This window comes from Megascapheus bottae, chromosome 4, assembly GCF_031878675.1.
Source record: "Megascapheus bottae isolate mThoBot1 chromosome 4, mThoBot2.hap1, whole genome shotgun sequence".
Lineage (NCBI taxonomy): Eukaryota > Metazoa > Chordata > Mammalia > Rodentia > Geomyidae > Megascapheus > Megascapheus bottae.
In genome coordinates this window covers 77,586,281-77,607,646 of record NC_143512.1, presented here as the reverse complement: position 1 = coordinate 77,607,646, position 21,366 = coordinate 77,586,281, and the positions used below count along the sequence as shown (strand labels likewise).

Genomic DNA, 21,366 nt, shown 5'->3' with positions numbered 1-21,366 from the left:
AGTTGTAATTGGCAAACCTTCTAGTTGCCTGAGATAATCCTCAAAGTTGTCTTTGTCATTGACTCTACTGCCATTGGATGAGTATGGTCTGATTGACAGACTAAGGAACATAAGGATCCCAGAGCAATGGAAATTGCAAAAACAAGCAAATATAAACAGAAACCTGGTTATGTGTGGCTTGATGTGAAGTTTACATACGTTTCCTGTCTTCATCTCCGTGGAACAAGGCTCTCCAGTTTGATACCAGCATTTCCAGTGACTGCAAGTCAGGGTCCCACAACATCTTGAAGAGAACTATGGGTCTTGATGTTTCATCACCAGCACCAGAGTTACTGCTCAGTGGCAATTACTGAAGCACCTCAGTGTGGGTTATAATAGCTACCCTAACCAATTAGGCTTCTACCCAGTGCTGCTCTGACTATAAAAGTGCTTCATGTTGTGAGTTATTGTTGTTTTGTGGTGCTGGGGTTTGAACCTAGGGTTTTGTGGATGCCAGGCAAACATTATGCCACTGGGCTATGTTAGGTGGACATATTACCCAGCAAAAGAAAAAAAAAACCTGACAGTTGCTAACTGGTCAGCAGAAAAATGATGAGCTTAAAAATATTTTTCGAACCCTGCCACACTGTTAAGTATGTCAAGAAACTCACAGGACTAATGTCCAAAGTTGGCATCCAGAGGTTGCTCTCAAACTCTTTGTTGGACAATTTTAAATTGTATTTTATTGTCGGGGTAATGTGTAGAGGGGTTACAGTTACATTCATCAGGTAGTAGGTATGCTGCTTCTTGAACATTGATGCCCTTTTCATGTTTTTGTCCCACTTTCCTGTTGGGTATTTTGAATGTCACCTCTCAAAGGACGAGTGGATTGCTCAGGCCTCCACAAATTTTGCAAACTTAACATTTATTTCATAAGGTAAAGGGCTATGCAATATAAGTTTTACATTCAACAAGATTTGCTTTCATATTTTAAAAAAGGAGAAAACTCAGTGTTTGTCATTTAAAGGCATAAACCTCACTCATCAAGAAAATTCACATACATGAATAACTCATATCCAGTTAATATTGGAGGAAGTAGGGTTTTCTATAGTTCATCTCTACTGTAACTACTAAAATTGTATGTGCTCAAAAATGACCTGATTTAAGCCAGAAGCTGGTGGCTTAGGCCTATAGCCATAGCTACTCAGAGACTGAGATCTGAGGCAGAAAAGTTCATGAGACTCTTATTTCTAATGAAACAGCAAAAAGCTGGAAGTAGAGTTGTGGCTAAAGTAGCAGAGTGCCAACCTTGATCAAAAAAGCCAAGCGAAAGCATGAAGCCAAGTTTAAACACCAGTGCTCACTTTGTCTGACTCTCTGTCTACCTGTTTTTCTCTCTCTCATACACACACACATACACACACACACTCACAATTACCTAATTTATCTTAATTTTTAAATACATATACCCGCCCCTCCATCCCCTGCACCCTCCACACTCCCGCCTTCCCCTTTCCCTCCCATGTTCCAGTGGTATGTTATACACTAGGAATTTAACAAAGTATGTTTAGTAAACACTGAAGAACGACTGCAACCCAGGACCTGACCAGTCCACTCCCACCTACCTCCCCTATCATTCCAAACTGAACAAGAAACAGTGAGTAACAGCCCTGGACTCCATACCATAAACATAATGTTGGCTTATCATATCTAACATAGGCTTCTGTACCTTCCACAATGTTACATTTTAAAGGTAAAAATGCCTTCTAAAGAACTGGATGCAGTGATGATCTGCTCACAGAAAGGACATACTTAAAGAGTGGCGTTTAGGCTGGATACCAAACCATCTCAAGAAATTAACAAATGAGTAAACCAACCAACCAACAACCAAGCACAGTGGCTTCTGAAACCAGCTGGTACCTAAGTAATCTAAAGAGAAGCTTAGGAACTGTGGCAGGGAGGAGAGGATTCACTGGGCCAAGAAGGCCATGGTGTCCTTGACTAATTATGGACTGCAAGAAAGGTGTGACCTCATTTTCTATGTATGAATGAGAAACTGAAATAGACACCGAAGTACGCCAGGCATAAAGCCCAAGGCAGCAGAGGTGTGTTACCCAGTTATTACAGAAAGGTGTTCCCTCAGACCTCAGATGGCAAAAAAAAAAACCCAAAACAAAGAAGAAACCTCACTGTTTAAACAATAGTATAATATACAGCAAAGGGAAGAACAGCATGGTCAAATAGTATGCTGGCATTGAGAATCATAAATACTTCAATATTTGCTGTACTAGACTGAGCCCACAGCCTTGAGCATGCGACACAAGTGCTCTGCCATTGAACTACAACCCCTGCCTAAACCTGCACACTTTTAGGTGCTGTGGAAACAACACTTCCATGTTCTATGAAGCACTATAAACACACACATACACACACGTGTGCGCACACACACAATCTCCTCAGTTATGTGTTTATAAATGGGACAAGAGATACTCAATTATTAAAGACGTTATTTTATCAAATGTTTAAACAATTAGCATGCATTAATTTTATAATGAGGAGAGGTAGTTACTGAAATTGGAGAGGAAAACAGTCTCCTCTGTAGTTACACAGGAACTTTACAGGGACTCCATGAGTGTCTCCAAGCACATCGGGTATGTTCCCAACACGGATACTGAACCGAGTTTCATTTCAGGCGGGCTCTGGCTGGGGAAGCCAGGCCTGGTTCTGGGTCCTAGCTCCCTGTCCCTGGGTGATGGTCTTTCCCCCTGAGCACAAGTGCTACATGCTATATTTGCACTTTGATCCTCATACCTCTAAAGGAAAACTTTGGTTGGGTGGGGGTGGAGGGAGAGTGTGATTCTCTACTCAGTAGACAGAACATTTTTAAACTTCTTTTTCCTGAGCTTGTCTTTTTTTTTCCTGTTTATGACATGAATATTTCAAGATCCTCTTGTATTCAGAAGCTTAATTCTGGCTTTCCTAAATCAGAAAGGGCTTTCCTAAGATAGATAAAGAAGGCCAAGGAAACACTTGAATTCTTATTACCTATTTTACTCCAGTAGTTATAACAATTTCTATCTAGAATTTGTTAAACATAAATACCTCTTACTTTGGACGATCATATCAGACCCTACCAAATTCAGTGAATTCTTCAGAGCCACTTGAAATACCTAGTAAGCCTGGCAGTGCATACCTGCAATCCTAAATACGGAAGCTAAAGCACAAAGATTCAAAGAGAGAATAAAAGAAAGAAAGGGAAGAGAGGGGAGGGGACACTACAGGAGGGGAGAGGGGAGGAGGAAATGCCTTGGATTGTTTGTGAGTGTGAAAGAAAGACAATCTGGCATAAGCAGAAGGTACTTCTTCTTAAGAATAATTTACCTTTCTTTTCTGCAGGCTTCACAGCAAAGTTGTCTTTGCCTTTTTTTTTTTTTTTTTCCAGTCTTGGGCCCTGGGGCTGGGCATTGTCCCTAAGGTCCTTTTTGTTCAAGGCTAGCACTCTACCATTTGAAGTACAGAACCACTTCCAACTTTTTCTGTGATTAACTGGAGATAAAAGTCTCACCAATTATCCCGCCATGGCTGGCTTTGAACTGAGACCCTCAGATCTCAGCCTCCTGAGTAGCTAGATTTTTAGGGATAAGCCAGGCTTGTCTTTGACATTTTAAGTGCTATAAAGTATCTTTCAAGAAAGTTATGTAACTTATTTTATATAATTTGGTGAGCTCAACTTTCAAGGAAGCTAGGGAATTTGTACCAAATTTACTTTGAAACAAATATCAGTCCTTTGACTGCAGCAAGATCAAATGCACAATCTGAAGCTATATTGCAAGATATAAAACTTTACAGTCTAAATATATTCTAGCCCCCTATTTTCTTTTTCAACAATCTATATTGTAGTAATTATTAAAGGCTTCTAAATGATTTGTTGCAAAGGTGTTTTAGTTGTTTCTTAGTCTCTTCCCATTTACAAACTTTAATAAAATAAGATACAAGGTTTTGTTTGAATTATCTGAGTAATGAAGCTCTTACTGGAACTTACTGGTTACAATGTCTCTCCTGGGAGTGCTCTGATTGTCCCACACTGTGACTTTGACAGCTCAAATATAATAGATAAAATTAAATTTACACCTAGGTTGAGAATCTGAGAAGCTACAATATATCCCTAAATTTCTAATACTCCTTATCAAAACTCATTGTGAAAGCTTGGACTACTGGGGGGCACACATCAGAATGGGAAGGGCCTTGAAGGTGGGTGTGGCCTTGAAGTTCCAAGCTGCCATTTGCTATTTGCTAGGCAGGTAGTCTCAGGCAAATGACTTTAACATGCCTCCACCTCTCATTCTTCTCTCAGACACAACATGTTTGAGAATGACAAGCATGAACTTGATGTTCAACAAACAAATCATTCTCACACTTTTGGTCTGTAGCAATGGATAATTCTAGAGATGCTACAGTCGTCGTAATATCATCATTATATACTGAGATGGCCTTTATCTAGTTTCTGCAATGATAGACATAGTCTCAGTTTTTACTATGGGACTTATGGTTCATATTGGGAAAGAAAGTCTCTTCCATGTAATTTTTTTTTTTTTTAGTTTAGAACATGCTGCACTCCAGCTTCCTAAGTTATTATGATGACCTTCAAACTTTGAAAACATAGGATATAGGTCTTGCTAGAGTCTGTCATAGTTAGGTTTCCTCACCAACTGAGCCACAGAGTGATAGAGCTCTACAGGCCGCAGATAGTATTCAGGAAGAACTGGAGATGGATCTCCACTGACTTCCCCCGCAGCTCTTCTCCACACAGGTGGAGGAGCCGAGGCCATGCTTCCTTTTTCCTGGCCTCCTCCTGGGCAGTTTGGTCAACTTTCAGGAGACCTGAGCGGGTTTCCATCCTCACACTTCAGGGTCCATTTCCTGAAGCCACTGCGAGCGGATGGTTATAACCGCACACCTCACCTGGCCGTCCTTTTGTTCTGGATAAGTCGGAGACTTAAACACTAAAGGGGATGGTTTAATGTTTACATTTCCCACTCCGGAATAATCCCCAAGCCCTGTGAAGCAGGAGTTAACATGCACCCACGTCACCCCTCCACCTCAAGATGTGTACAGGACTTGTCCACAGGTCGACCCTATGGCGAGGCGTGCTGGACCTGCCCACTTGTGGCTGGACTTCCATGCGTCCATTGGTCTCAAACTGGAAAACAAAATGACTCAGAAGGATCCCAATAACCTTTCTCTGAAGTCCTCGAAGCACAGTGCATAGGAGAAAGGGTTTGCAAGCGTAGGTCCACACTTGGGGCTTCTGGAAAGCGGCAGCCCGCGCCCCGGGGGCCCTCTCTCTCCGGGGCCCTCTCTCTCTGGAGCCCTCCCTCTCCGGAGCCCTCCCTCCCCGGTCCCTCCCTCCCCGCGGCCTCGAGTGTAATTTCACGCCGCCGCGGAGAGCGCAGGGGCTGCGGGGGAGCCTGCGGCGCCCGATTTGCAATGACGCCACATGGAGCAAACAGAGGAGAAACGCACAGCCAGCACCGCGGCGCCCCGCTTCCTGGGCGGCCCAGGGCCGGGGAGGTGAGGAAAGGCGCGGGGGGGGGGACCCCGGAGGAGCGACGGCCCGGGGTGCGCTCGGGGACCCCCTCTCCTCTTGGCCCCGTCCTCAAAAGGCAAACGTAAAAAAAACAAAAACCAAAAAAACAAAAACCGCGAAGTAGCTGGGACGCGGCTCGAAGCCATGATTTCCCAGGCAAATTCGTGTCCCCACCCAGGTCACCATCACCGCCCACCCCGGTAGACGCGGAGCCCGGCGCCGCGGGGCTGCGGGGAAACTCCATCCCGTCCAGGAGCGGGGTTTACATAATCTCAAATTACATAACACTCCCGCACGGAAGCCCCCCGCGGGGATCAAGTTCTGCCGCCCCGCCCCGTCCCCCGCATCTCTCCCCCCACCCCACCGCCCGGAGCCCGCCCGGGCGAGCCGCCCGGCGGCGCGGGGCCGGAGGGCGACGCGGGGCCGGGGGGGAAGGAAAGTCATCCCTGCCCGGCCGCGCAGGAGAGCCAACCTGCCGGGATGGAGGGAGCGGGGAGCAGGTGACTCCCTGCGCCGGGGGCCGGAGCCGAGCGCGCGCGGTGGGGGGCGCACGGGGCGCGCGCGGGCCGCCCTTACCTGCTCCCCGAAGTCGATGGCTATGTTGGTGATGCCCAGGGGCACCAGGAACCGGATCAGGGGCCAGTAGTGCGTGAGCGCCGGGAATTTCACCATAGTCCCCGCCGTGGGCTGACCCCACACACATCTGCCGCGGCGCGGGGACGGTGCGGGGGGGCGCGGGCGCGGGGCGCGGGCGGGCGGAGGCCGCGCGGCGGGGGCCTCGGGGCGGCGGCGGCGGCGGCGGCGGCTCCTCCTCGCGGCCGGTGCGGCGTCCTCTCGGAGCGCGGCGGTTCTAGCAGCGGATCCGCACGCTCAAGTCCATCCCCGCTGCCCTCCCACACAACAAAGATCTGCCGGGAAGGAGGAGACGAGGCACGGCAGCGGCGGCGGCGGCGGCGGCGGCGGCAGCAGGAGGCTCCGCGGACAGCGGCTCCATTATAAGCGCTCTGGGGCCCGGAAATAAATAAATAACCGCGCGCACGAGGCGCCGCCGCTGCCGCCGCCGCCGCCGCCGCCGCCGCGCCGGGGAAATCAGGGGCGGGCGGGCGCGGAGGCGCGGACACCGCGGGCGGGCGGGCGGCGGTGGGGGGGGTGGAGGGAGGGCGCGGAGGGGGTCGGGCCGGGCCGGGGCGCGCCGGGGCCGCGCTCGCCGCCGCCGCCGCCCGCTCTCAGTGTGGCCGCTGGGGGCGCTGCGCGCGCACAGGCCGCGGGGCCGCCCCGCCCGGCCTCCCCGCCGGGCGCCGTCGCGGAGCCCCCCCACCGCGGGAGGGCACGGCGGGGCCGTGCTCCGGAGCGGAGGCGGGGGCCGCGGGGCCATCCCGAGGCCCCCGGATGCGCTGACACAGCGGTCGGGCCTGAGGTCCCCCCGCGGTCCCGGGGAAGCCGGGAAGGCGAGTCGCGGTCGGGGCGCGGGGACCCACCCGGGGGAGTGGGGCCGGGAAGGGCCAGGTCGTGGGGGGCTGCGGGTCGCCGGGAAGGAGCGTGCCTCCGGCTCCCCTCTCCAGCTCGCCCAGGCTCCCCGGGGATGGCGGGGACACACGGCGGGGGGGGGGGGGCGGAAGGACTGGGCTCCCGGGCTCCCCGAGGCTGCGGTGGTGGGGCCTTCAGCGCATCCTGTTTGGAGAAGACGACCGGGTCGGGTCGGCTGATGGAAGGAAGGGGAAAGCGCAGTCTGCTGATGGAAGGATGCTGCGCCCTGGGGACGTGCGGGGCCTGAACTCAGCGCCTGGCCCGCTGTGTGGCCGAGCCCCTCTCCCGTGTGTGTGTGTGTGTGTGTGTGTGTGTGTGTGTGTGTGTGTGGAGGTGGGGGGCCCAGGGGTGCGCCCCCTGCACAGGTGCACAGGGCCCCGTGCCATCTTCACATCCCACCCTCGTCCTCTTCAAAGGTAGAATTGGAACCTGAGGCCTTGGGGTTTCATTTTGTGCTAGACCCAAGCAAATGAAACCGCCTGTTAGGATTCTCTACTCCCGTATGCACACATTATTTTAAAGTTAAATAGGCACCATGAATTGAAGTAATTATTCTTGGAAGTAATGAAGTCCTGCTGAGTCCCCCCCCCCCCCCCCCCCCCCCCCGGCTCACACCGGTAAGGCCTAGCTACTTAGGAGGCTGAGATCTGAGGCTCACAGCTTGAAGCCAGCCCTTGGCAAGACAGTCCAGGAAACTCACCTCTCCTTGTTAACCCACATAAAGCTAATAGTGGAGTTGTGGCTCAAATGGAAGAGCACCAGCCTCGATGGGACAGAGATGAAGCTGTGAGTTCAGGCAGGCCCCAGTCTCCCTCCCCCCAGCCCCCCAAGAGTGCAAAGCTTATGTTAACATTGAGCTTGGCCCTCCAGACCCGGAGCTCGTGTCCTTCCCGACTGTAATGAAGGTGTTCAGTGGTTCTGTACTGGATAGTCCTTTAAAATTCTGCACAGCCCGAACAAGCCCTTGAGACACAGGAAGCCAATTTGCCCTGCTACTCCATGTAACCCTCAATGACATCTCCTCTAATCAAAAGGACACTTTGGGAATTGTTGAATATGTCAAACACCCATGTTGGAAAGGATTTTCCAGCAGAGCAGGAAGTTCTTGTGTACAGGACTGTCCCCGGAACAAGTCCCTCAAAGGTGTGTGTGTGTTCATGAAGTTGATGAATACTTCCAAGTATACAAAAAGGGAACTGGTGTTTAAAGGAATTCCCAGAGAAAGTGTTCTCTTCTAAAACAACAGAGCCTCCGCATTTATCCATTGTGTTAGTCTAGCTTTTCATAGGCTCCATTCACTTAGAGCAATCTAATTACACTGACCTTTGTATGGGATGTGGAGTGATGAAGCCCTAGTTGGATCCCCATCTACCAAGGCCCACGGCTTTCCCCAGACTCTGGACTGCCACACCTCTACCGTGGGGAACCCAGAATGTACACTTTGACTCTTAAGGAGGAAGGCTGAAGAAATTTTAGGGAATCAATCAGAGGTCATCATTCTTGTTTGAGTACTCTCCAAGTCTATTTTTAATGGGCGATTTTGTGTCATCTTTGATTAAAGCAAAGAACACTTTTTGGATTTTAAAAGGCTATGAATTTCAAAGCCTGATAGCAACTTGGAAGTGAATAGGATATTTAATCTTTTTTTTTTCATTAAAGAGTCACATCTGATGATAGACTCAAAAGGAATCCTTTCCTCCTCCCTGACTACTTTTTTAAACTTTAATTTAGTTACTGCTTGAACAGAATACTCCAGAATATATGATAACAATGAACAGACCTTTTACAAATTGCTCAGAACATAGAAGATACCAATTTGATCCAGAATGTATTGTCTTTGAGAAGATACCACTATATCTTTTGAGTGCTTTGGACCAATGATCATTACAAAATTTACAAACTCTACACTCATAGTTTTATGTGCAAGTAGGAAAAAAATACTGGAAGAACATGTGTGCACCTCTTAATAGTAGCTACAGTGCTAAGAACAGGAGTGATTATTATTTTCCTTTTATGCTATTCTAGGTTTAATATAAGCATGTGGACATTTGTAAAACAAGAACGTGTTTAAAATAATTATAAAAATAGCCAGGAGTTTGGCCTAGTGGTAGAGTGCTTGCCTAGTATGCATGAGGACCCAGGTTCGATTCCTCAGTACCACCTACATAGAAAAAAGCCAGAAACGGTGCTGTGGCTCAAGTGGTAGAGCTCTAGCCTTGAGAAAGGCCAAGCACAGCGCCCTGGCCCTGAGCTCAAGACCCAGGACTGGCCAAAAAAATTATAAAGTATTTGAAGAATAAACATTTATTTCAAAAGTTACTTTGTGTCATAATGTCCAGAAATATAATCTTCTTGTCTAAAATGATTGTAGCTGGCTGGCCTGGAACTCAAGAATTTTTCTTGTTTTAGGCTCCTCACTTCCAGGATTATAGGTACATTATCACCAGACCTACCCTTAATTACATATTAAAAAATGCAAAAGAAAAAAGTATAAATGTATACATGTCTGATTTACCTTTTTTCTGAATTGGTCTCAGTGTATAAATGTAAGTTGTCTCCAAGAATATTTACTGCAAAGGGCTTAAATAATCTGGTTCTAGACCTGTGCAGGTTAGTTATCCTTGACTTGTTGGGCTCAATGAGGTCAAATCAGGATGGTATTGATGGGTGTAATTTGGAAACAGATGCCCTGTGGTTCCTAGGCCTGTGTAACTTTGCAGAGTCACCTACAGTGCTCACAGAGCTTTCACCTATTATAAGCAAATTATTAAGCAGAGGATTTTGATGGAAAAGGTAGTCATAGAGATTCGTGTAAGGTTTTCAAAGGAGCCATAAGCCCACACAAAACAGAATAGAAACGCTATAGATTCAAGCCTTGTAGTTTTAGGCCTAGTATTGTTTTGATTCATGGCTTACTGGGGATATGCTAAGGGAAAAAATCACTGGTTCAAGTAAACTCCAACCTGCTGAAAAAAATCCCGATGCCCTCCTAGGAGAGAAAAGAGGAGAGGTTGTTTCTCTCTCCCTAAGTTTAAATTGCACTTGAGCTGTCTCTGCATTGTCCCAGCTCTAAACCTAGTGGTAATTTGCCAAGGAGAGTGGTTGAAATCCATTTTGTACTCCCATCCTGTGTCAGTAGTTGGAGGCAAAGGGTAGGTGGCTTAGTAAATTACCCCCAAATGGAAATTTGTAGCAAAGAAACTAGAAGTAGCTCAGCTCCACAGACTTCTTTAATACCGTTTTCAAGGGACCATATAGATGCTTTATACTCTTGTGCTGTAAGATGAGGAGAATCGGGCACTGGTGGCTCACACCCATAATCCTAGCTGAGACTGAGATCTGAGGATCATGGTTTGAAGCCAGCCCAGATAAGAAGGTCCATGAGACTTTTATCTTCAATCAGCCACCAAATATCCAGAGGTGGAGCTGAGGTTCAAGTGGCAGATTGTCAGCCTTGAGCGAAAAAAGCTAAGGACAATGCCTAGGCCTTGAGTTCAAGCCCCAGCCCAACACACAAAAGGTTTATACATACTGTTGTGGCTGATCTGCAGAATAGTTTAAGAGGAAAAGCTAGGTACCACACTGAATAATGATACACTATTTGGGACACATCAAGAGAGAGAAATATTAATATTGATGTGTGTAAGCATGTAAATTTTTATTTTATTTGCAAAGAGGCACATCAGAAGGAAAGGCCCAAAATTAATTAAAAGTTTATGAGGGAAGAAAGAGAACGCAATGTAACAGAGACGGAAGAAGGTTTTCTTTGGGTGTACCGTATTATCTGATTTTGGCTGGAAGCATGCATGTTTTACATGTTGAAAAAAAGTAAAAGTAAATCAAAAGAAAATCTTATGGAAGGCAGACCTAAAAAGTCATATAACTTTTTGCCTGGTGAATTCTCTTTTTGTTCTGAAAGACATTTTTGAGGCAGCTTCATAATCAAAGCTCAGCTGTAGGATTTATATATGTCTATAAATTTTTATTTCTTTTGAATTGCTATATAGTAAACATCAGGAGAGAATATTGCCAGGTCAGTTGCATAACCTGCTGAATTTGTAGATTGGTAAGTATTAACTCTGGCCTAAGACATAGAAGAATTCTGTCTGTGTCGCTCTAAGACACCACAGCAACTGAGATTCAGAGGCTCTTGCAGATAAAGAACTTTCTGTAGCTGAGCCCTTGATGTTTTGCTCATTTGGGAAAGCTTAAAAGGTGAGTGCATCAATATATTCCTCCTGATTGGCTCAGGAAATCTTTCACATACAGAATGAAACAGAGAGAATGAAACTGAGATGAAAGTGTAACCACTTTTCATTCTTTTTTCTTTCTTTTTCATCTTCTGCTCATTTTAGTTAAGTTGCCATAATGACATAAAGTGCTTGTAATTAAAAATACTTAGTAAAGCTTACATTTTCATTTTGACTACTTAACTAAGGTCTATATTTATTTATTGGCCAGTCCTGGGGCTTGAATTCAGGTCCTTGGCACTGTCCCTAAGCCTCTTTCGCTCAAGACTATCACTTTACCACTTGAGCCATGGCTCCATTTCTGGCATCATTTTTGGCAGTGAATTGGAGGTAACAGTCTCATGGATTTTCCTACTAAGGCTGGCTTTGAACCATAGTCCCCATATCTCAGTCTCCTGAGTAGCTAGTATTAAAGGTGTGAGTTACCAGTGCTCAGCTAAAGGTCCTACTATTTTTTAAAAAACACTTTAAAAATGTTATATATTTCATAAAGATTCCTTGTGTGCCTGTTGCTCACTTTTCTATTTTATATTTTTGCAAAAAGAATAAAAGCTGCACTAATTTCTATTACTATACTGTAAATGTGATTTTCTACCACAAAATATTAAAAGATGGAACCCTTTAAGAATACTATCGGCTGGGAGTTTGGCCTACTTGTCTAGCATGCAGGAAGACCCGGGTTCGATTCCCTGGTACCACATACACAGAAAAAAAAAGCTAGGAGTGGTGCTGAGGCTCAAGTAATAGAGCTCAAGCCTTGAGAAAGGACAGTGCTCAGGCCCTGAGTTCAAGCCCAGGACTGGCCAAAAAAAAAAAAAAGAACATTATCATATCATTTTTCCTATTACTTTCCCCCACCTCCAAGACAATAATAGACAAGAAAAGATATTTAGATTGAGTTTTCAATGCGTGTGTTGTGTGTGTGTGTGTGCATGTGTGTGCATGTACTGGATCTTAAGCCAGGGCCTGGGAACTGTCCTTTAGCCGTTTTACTCAAGGCTGGCACTCTACCACATGAGCCACAGCTCCAATTGCAATTTTTGGTGGTTGGTTGAAGATAAGAGTCTCATGAACCTTTCTGACCAGGCTGGCTTTGAACCATGATTCTCAGAACCCAGCTTCTTGAATAGCTAAGGTGACAGGTGTGAGCCCCCAGTGCCCGGCCTGTGTAAGTTTTAACAGTGTTTTTGTGCTCAGTCTCTAGGGTAGCATGCAGACTGGCTTTTCCCTCACAGAGTGAACACTCACAGGTCTGTTAGCATTGTGATGATGTAGGGAAATCTAAATATCCAACTCTCCAGGCTTTCCATCACTTAGAAGAGAAAAATGAGCCTTGGTTCTCTGAATTCTCACCGCATTTCAATCAGCTCCAGCTTTTAGATTATTAATTTGGTTAGAGTAGGTGTCAATTCATCAAAAGTTCAACTTTACTTGTATATGGCATAGCTTGTCTCCAAATTCTAAAGCCCACTAGAAAATGTTTACACTTGAAAAATATTCTTGATTTCTATATGATATTGTCCTACAAACCACAGGATTTTGCTGTGACTGAACAGACTGATTAGTTGCACAAGTTAATGAAATCTGTGTCTTTGCATCTCCGTATATATCAGTTAACTTGGTTTTAATTCATCCAGTAACCTCTTTTATGTGCCAGACACAGTACAAGATGCTGGGTATATTATAGTACTGAATAAAACAAACAAAATAACCCTCCCAGCTCAAGAAGGGGAACAATGTGTTTCTGACCACTCTTAGTACTTAGTGGACATTTGGTCAGTACAATCAGATATATCAAAGAAATAAAAGGCACACACATTTGGAAAGAAAAATGAATTCCTGGGCCAGATACAATGGCATATGGCAAGCAGGACACTGAGGGGGGAGGGTGAGGAGTTAGAAACCATTCTGGACTATAGAAAACTTTGAAACCCTGATCCCCCCCTCAGAAAATAATAAAACAACCAACAATTCCCACAAAACCAACCTCTTTATTCACAAGTGATATGATAATTTATACAAAAAAACATGCCAAAGATTCTACAGGAATACTGCCAGAACTAATATTTACAGCAAGGTTATAGGATAGGTTTGTAATCTTATTTAATCCTCAGAGAGATCCTGTGAATTTCCTACTATTACTGTGCATTGGTGTGTGTGTGTGTGTGTGTGTGTGTGTGTGTGTGTGTGTGTGAGTGAGAGAGAGAGAGAGAGAGAGAGAGAGAGAGAGAGAGCAGAAATATAAACACAGAAGCTGAACAAATTGTCTAAGAGCTCAATAATAATCAGCAAAGTTAGCACTCTACTTCTGATATTTATGACTTAAACTCATTGCTTTGCCAGATCTTTTTAAAAACTTAAGTGTGCATAAAATGTTGAGTCTCAGCTCTCATCCAGAGGCTTTGATTCCACTCCAGAATGGGTGAGTCTTGGCGAGCTACCTTTTCTCAAGCACGCCAACAGATTCTGATGCAGTTTGAACAAAGATCCTGGAGTGTAAATGTACAGTAGTCCTTCCTATCCATTGGGGAAGTGTTCCAAGACTTCCAGATGGAAACCTTACTAGTAGCAAGACATATGTATGTGTATGTGTATAATATGAGTCTCCCTACCTATACATAAGTGCCTGTGATAAAGTTTAATTTATAAATTTGGCACAATAAGAAATTCGATGATAGCCAATAAACAAAATAGATTTATGCTAACAGTGGACTCAAATAAATGTCATGCGAATGTGCTCTCACTCCAAGTATCTCTGGTCGCTGCTATTGTGACTCTGAGATATGGGTCTTACTGTGTATTCTGGGCTGGCATCAAGCTCATCATCCACCTGTTTTAGTCTCTCAAATGCTGATATTTCAGGCACTCACCTCTCTACTGAATTAAAAACATTTCATTGGATGCTGGAGAGAAAGGGGGCATTCCAGTGTCGAGCCAGGAGCTCAGCAAAGGTGAATGAGAATGTACATTGAGCACACAGGTAGATGGGTGGGGCATCAGTGAGGATGGGGGACAGACAAATGAGTAAAACACATGACATTTTACCAGCTTGTTAACAGCTTGTAAATTATGTTCTGTGTAGCTGCTATGTGCATGATTACGTGTGGTGACCCTTCAAGACCCCAAAAGCCTCTCAACTCTTTGGATTTAGGATAATTTATTATCAGCCCCGTTTTGTTGATGAGGAAACTAAGGAAAAAACTTTAACCCAGATATCTAAGTTATTCTTCCTTGTGATTGGGATTTCTTTCTAAGAGAAGGTCCCATTTATATTGCTCTAGAAGTGAAGGCATACCTCTCAGACTGCTGAATGTGGCGTGGGTGGAAGCATTTAGATAATGACCTGTAGAAAGAAGGCCGTGACAAGAATTCTGAATGACAAACCAGCAAGGGATTTTATTTTATGTTGTTTCTCTGGAACCTTCGCCACTTTAGGCAAATACTCTACCACTGAGCTAACACTCGAAGCCCAACTTCAAGGAATTTTAGGGATTCTTTAATCGAACTGAATCCTGTGCTTCAGTTTTGAAGGACAAAGGAAAACAAAAGTTTCCCTGAGAGAGACCTACCATGTGGGAAAATTCTCATCAACACAGGAGGTGATGGACAGCTTGGGCTAGGCTCCTGTGCCTGGGGGTGGGAGAATGGACAGCAGGAAGTCAGAGTTTCTCAAAACTGGTTTGGGGAGATCCTGGAGCTGGGATGGCCTTGAGGTTGTTCAAGCTGCCAGCTTCCCCCAGATATGACACCGTTTGCATTATAATCTTCATATCAGTGATATTCACTTCATTATTTTAAAAAATTTAATTGTAGAATTTGAACTCAGTCCCTTGCTCTTTCACTCAACCATTTTGTGCATAGCTAGCCCTCTACCATTTGAGCCAGGCTTCCAATCTGGCATTTTGCTGGTTAATTGAAGATAGAGTCTCACAGACATTTCTGTCCAAGTTGGCTTTCAATTACAGTTCTCCAGGTCTCAACCACCTGAGGACTTAGGATCACAAGTGTGAGCCATGACACACAACATTTCTAATACTTGTGGGGCTTGACTTAGGGCCTACATGCTGTACCTGGACTTTTTCTGCTCAAAGCTAACAATCTATCACTTGAGTTAAAGCTCCGCTTTTAAGAATCTTTTTTTTCATATATTTTTATTATAAGTATTAGAAGGGTTACCTTATATTCACCAGATAGAAGGTGCATTACTTCACAAACATTGACACCCTTTCTCATGTCTTGGTCCCCATTTCCCTTCCCCAACCCCGCCCTCATCTTGTTTTCCCCCCTTCCCTATCCGATTTCAAATAACCAAATATGCATATATACAATCTATCAGATAACAAGGTAAAATACTGGGACAATATGAGATAACCAAGGGACAGCAAAAGAGATGAAAGATAACATAGTACATTGAGGACAACAATCACTCATTATATGGCTTTTGTTTCCATCTCCTGGAGGTCCTTTCATTTTTCACTTTTAAGAATCTTATAGACTTTCCTGCTCAGTCTGGCTTTGGTCCTCCTATCTTAGCCTCCTGAGTATCTAGGTGCTTTTTTTTTTTTGCCAGTCCTGGGCTTGAGCTCAGGGCCTGAGCACTGTCCTTGGACTTTCTCAAGGCTAGAGCTCTACCACTTGAGCCTCAGCACCACTTCCGGCTTTTTTTTCTATGTATGTGGTACCAAGGAATCGAACCCGGGTCTTCATGCATGCTAGGCAAGCACTTTAACCACTAGGCCAAACTCCCGGCCCATGAGTATCTAGGTTTATAGGCAGGAACCTCTGGCACCTGTCTGTATTTACTTCTAAGGACAAATGTACAGGAAGGCATCTTCAATGGTTCTTTTGGTGGGAGGTAATAGAAATCATCTTAAACTAGCTGCAGTGATGTGATTATAGGTCAACACTGAAATTCAGTTCTGTTCAATCCTCTTCGTGAGGAATTGAGGAAGTGGAAGCTCACTCAGTTCTGGTCATTAGAATGTGGCCTCTGGGAGGTTCTTAGGGTTGGATGAGGCCTTTCGTTCGTGTGGAGCCCTCATGCTGGAACCGTGGTGGATTTAGAAGAAAAGGGGGAGGCTCTGGCACACATATGGTTCCCTTACTTGCCATTCATGCCAACATCATGGTGGGACTCTGCCAGCAACAAGGTCATCTCCATAGGCACGCCCTTATCTTAGACTTGAGCTGGGAGCCTCTTTCCTTTCCAAGTCATCCAGCCGTAGGCATTTTATCGTAGCAATGGAAAGCAGACTCATTCACTAGCCTATCCCGAGGAGGGATTTATTATGATGCATATCCCATGCTTCAAGGACTGGAACCAGAGACTGAGTGATCCTTAGGACTTCTTCCTACAGCTCTAATCACTATTTCTCTGTGCATGGCTTAGTGTCTCCCACCATTCTCTGCATTTCTGACCCAACTGGAGAATCTTGCATTATTTTTTTTTCTGTTAAGTGTTCAAAGCCCTTCAATGTGCAGAGGTTCCAGGGTCTCTCTGCATCTGCAGTGAATTAGTTGGTGTTAGGCTGGGTATATCTGCATCCATCATGGAGTCAAGTTCTAGCAGAGGAACTCTACCTGGGACCTCTGGTTTCAGAGAGGAAGGGTAGCTTAGTCCAGAGGAATAAATCCCTTGGGCTTAATTGCCTGGCACACTAAGCCTGGGTGCAGTCTATTTAGAGGAAGGTAGAAAAAGCCAGCTGTCTGGTCCTAGGAGACCTTGGCTGTGCCATGTCATGGGGGAATTGATGTCAAGACTGTCTCTTTCTGTGGTGTGTGTGTGTGTGTGTGTGTGTGTGTGTGTGTGTGTGTGTGTGTGTTGAAGAGTGCAGGGAAGACAATGGCTGGCTTTGGGTCCCACTACTTTACTGCTGCCAGGAAATGGAAATGCACCTGTGTCCGTGGGCATGCCTGCTTTATCTGCACAGTTGAAATGGTAGACACGGGTTTTCAGTCTTTGATTCCAAAGCCAGTTCTCTTAACTTCTAAATTCTTTGACTTTTTCTGGGTTCATCCATTACCGATGCAGGACATGGACTGGGGTTGCCATCTCAGCCCACCAAGGGACAGAGGTAGGGGCAGCGTGCAGAGCAGGGTTGGGCTAGGGCAGAGACCAGTGTCAGACTGTAAGAGTTGGGATAAACCAGGCTGTGATCCACAAGGCCAAGGTAAAGACTGGAGCTTCAAGATGAACCTTCAGGTGTGGCTAGACCTGAGGTGGTGGCAAGGGCTGGGCTGCTCACAGGGAGACTTGTTTTGGATGGAGAGGAACTGTTAAATGGTTTGTTTTTCAGTGAAATGCTTTGCCCAAAAATGTTCCAGTCATGCTTTAAAAGGCTGAGCCCCTCCAGAGAGGGTTTGGTTTCCCTGAGTCAGTAATTTTTTGTCTCCTTCTGTCTAAGAACTCTGCCAATTTGTTTTCAAGAGTGTTTTGCCCTGAGGGTGGAGGGGAGCTCAGCTGAGCCTGGCAGAGACCATGTCTTTTTGGCCTTTGGCTCAGTAACTTTCCAGGTCCGTCTCTGTAGTGGGGTGGCAGGTGGGTGGTTGACTTGAACCCGACGCTAGCTGGGTCAGGTTCCTTTGCCTGGGCTATCTGCAAACAGCAGTGTCCGTGAACCCTGTGGGCGGGCTGTCCTTATCTTGGTGAATTGGCTGCCTACCAGCCTAGGAAGAAGACTGCTGGTGGCCCCATTCCAGAAGCAAAGAAAAGCATGGCACCTGGCTCTGGTGTTTTCCAAGGATTCTACCAAGTGCATTTAAAACATGTTTGCAAGGATATATTTCATGCATGCTCTGCTCTTGATAGTGACACAGAATTTGTGGCAGAGTTCCTAACATGTAAATTGATGATCAGTTCCTATTTGCGTCCTGGATTCTAATGCAAATGATACTGGGGGCTTATTTAGTTTGCTCTTCCCAAGATCTACTTCACTTTCTCCTCCCTTCCCCAACTCCCTTATATTTAAATCTATGCAATCTTCAAAACAGCATAATAGTTATTAAAGGTCAGATTGATTCTGTTTTCTGAGCACAGTATACCACTTGGGGCTCCTGTTCAAAGTCAGTCTGAGAGTTATATCAGGAGGCAGAGCTATTGAAGTTGTTAACATTTTGGCTGCTGGGGCTGGGAGTTTGGCCTAGTGGTAGAGTGCTTGCCTAGCATGCACAAAGACCCAGGTTTGATTCCCCAGTCCCACATAGCCAGAAGTGGCTCTGTGGCTCAAATGGTAGAGCTCTGACTTTGAGAAAGTCCAAGGACAGTACTCAGGCCCTGCGCTGAAGCCCAGGATTGGACAAAAAAAAAATTGGCTACTACAGCAAGTCCACCTTTGTTTGGAACTTTATTATATATGGTTGGTGCCAAGTGTGGTCAAAATAATAACATGCAGGCAAAAATCAAAATAAATTTCCAAACAAACAAAAAATAACTCTCCTGCACCCATTACCCAGCTTGGGTGACACAGAGAAGCTGTCAGTTAATCCTGCCATTGGGGGTTGTATTTAAGTCATAGGATGTCTTCACCATTTTCCTATCCACCATCTTGTAAAATTCTGCTCCCACAAAAGCAAATGGTGCCCAAAAGTGAAATTAAAGCTACAGTAATCCTCTTGAGCAAAAAAGAAAAAAGCTTAATTTAAATTTTGAGAATTGCCAGTATGTTGAAGGGTGGTATGTCTTTAATGGAAGTAGGATGGCATTATGGGGAAAATGAATCAAGCATCCTCAGCAGTCGAGATAAAGAGCATGAAGTTAGATCTTGTTTGGGGTGAAAACATTAAGGTGTACAGTAGTGACTGTGTGGCAGTGATGCAAGTGGTTTCAAGTTCTGGGTGCTCAGACCTATAGGGTGCAACTTTGAGTTATTTTATTATTTTCCTTTTCTATTCTGAATAATTTTAGAGTATGAAACAGTGCATTTTGAACATTCACAATTTTCCTCAATAAGAAAGTATATGCTTGTCCTTGGAATGGATACCAAGCGTCAACTGTACGTGAAAATCATAGAACACACTGTCTGCACTGAGGCCATCCAAAAGACACATCCAAGCCATCCAGTGGCTCATCCTGAAGACTGTTTAATCCCATTTTCCTGGTTCTGAGAAATATGGGGAGGCCAGTCATGATGATCACAGAGGAAGGCTAATCATAGGGCCATTCTTTTGTTGCCGATGGTAATCTATTTCTCCTTATAACTCTTAGATTTTACATTGAGAAGACTGGGAGAACCAGTCTTCGTTAAAACTGAAGGACCAGAGAAAAAGATGTGTATAGGTTCTTGGAAAAATAATTATTTCTAATCAAAAGAACAGCACAACAGCATGTGAAAGTGATCAATTATAGGCTGTGTGTCATGGTTTACCTGAGTTATCTTATCCATCCATCCATTTACTCATTCCACTGTTGAATAGTACTTTGTTATTGTTATTGTAAAGGTGATGTACAGAGGGGTTACAGTTATGTAAGTTAGATGATGTATACATTTCTTTTTTTTTTTTTTGCCAGTCCTGGGCTTGAGCTCAGGGCCTGAGCACTGTCCTTGGACTTTCTCGAGGCTAGAGCTCTACCACTTGAGCCTCAGCACCACTTCCGGCTTTTTTTCTATATATGTGGTACCAAGGAATTGAACCCGGGTCTTCATGCATGCTAGGCAAGCACTTTAACCACTAGGCCAAACTCCTGGCGATGTATACATTTCTTTTTAGCAATGTCACCCCTTCCCTCACCTTCTTCCAGCTTTTCCTTCTTGTTTCTTCCCTCCACAAGTTATATAGTTCATTGTCACTAGTGAACATCACTGGTGCATTTGCTCATTATTTATCCCATCACTTCTGTGCTCCATCCTTTACCCTCCCCCAAACAGATAAACTTACATACAGAACAAAAGGTACAGAAAAACAAAACAGTGACAAAGAAGAAAAACACAATAACAACAAAAATTCTTTGTGTTCCCATTTCTTGGAGTTCATGTCAATAAGCATCACTTTACATGATCATATTTGCACATAGCTATGGAGTCTTTGTGATCCTTTCCTAAGAACATCCTCTGGTCTCATTGTGTGAACATCTAGAATCCTGTGCAATTCATCATGTAATTCTTGATGACATTCTAGGTGCCAAGAACAAGAATGAATTAGGCAAAGTCTTTGCTGTCATGCAGCTTGTTTCTTTTTCTTTTTTTAATTTTTTTTTGCCAGTCCTGGTCTTAAGCTCAGGGCCTGAGCACTGTCCTCGGACTTTCTCAAGGCTAGAGCTCTACCACTTGAACCTCAGCACCACTTCTGGCTTTTATCTATGTATGTGGTACTGAAGAATTGAACCCAGGTCTTCGTGCATGCTAGGCAAGCACACTACCACTAGTCCAAACTCCCGGCCCCAGCTTGTTTTTAATAGAGAGAAAGACAACGCGGCTGTGTATGTAATGTCAAATAGGTGAGAGCTAAGCAGAAAAAGAATCTTATCACTGGGAGAGTGAAGGATGGGAATCTTGGAGAGATTGCTCATGGAGTAAAAAGCAGAGGCAAAGATGACTCCGGCAAAGGACTTGGCCAGGGTAAAGTGGTAAAGGTCCAAGTCCCTGAGTGTAGCAGTAAAATGAGGAAGACATTAGATAGTACGGATCAGGGACATATTTTGACAACACATTTCAGGTTATTTCTCTGCCTGCTGGATGGAGTAGAGGCTGGGAAGGTCAGAGGTTACTGGAATCGTTCAGGAAAGAGATGGCCACGGTCTGAAGTCCTGAGCTAAAAAAAATGAAGGATTCTCTTTCTTCTCCAAGGTTATAAAGACAGGAAAATGGATTTGAATGTGGTGTGTGAGCAAGAAGATCAGGAGTGACATCTCAGTTGGGGATGTGATCCCAGACTAAGGGTACTATATCCTGATGTGGGCAGTGTGGAGGAGGAGGAGCCAAGGTAATCTGATGATGTAGTCAAGGATTTGGAGTTGGGGAAGCCATGTGGCTCAATGGTAAGGACAAGATGTGGATGTGCAGTTTCCTGTGTTTGATTCCAATAGCA

At 45.1% G+C, this 21,366-nt stretch overlaps 1 protein-coding gene across 1 annotated transcript in view; it reads right to left on the bottom strand.

Annotated features, from left to right (window-relative positions):
* The window catches only part of Ankh (ANKH inorganic pyrophosphate transport regulator), a 114,812-nt gene extending 108,454 nt beyond the window's left edge, over positions 1-6,358 (bottom strand). Inside the window, exon 1 of the mRNA XM_090332114.1 lies at positions 6,143-6,358. Coding sequence (XP_090188240.1) covers positions 6,143-6,238 — 96 coding nt within the window. The 5' untranslated portion in view covers positions 6,239-6,358. The remainder of the gene's footprint in view (positions 1-6,142) is intronic.
* Positions 6,359-21,366: the final 15,008 nt, after the last annotated feature.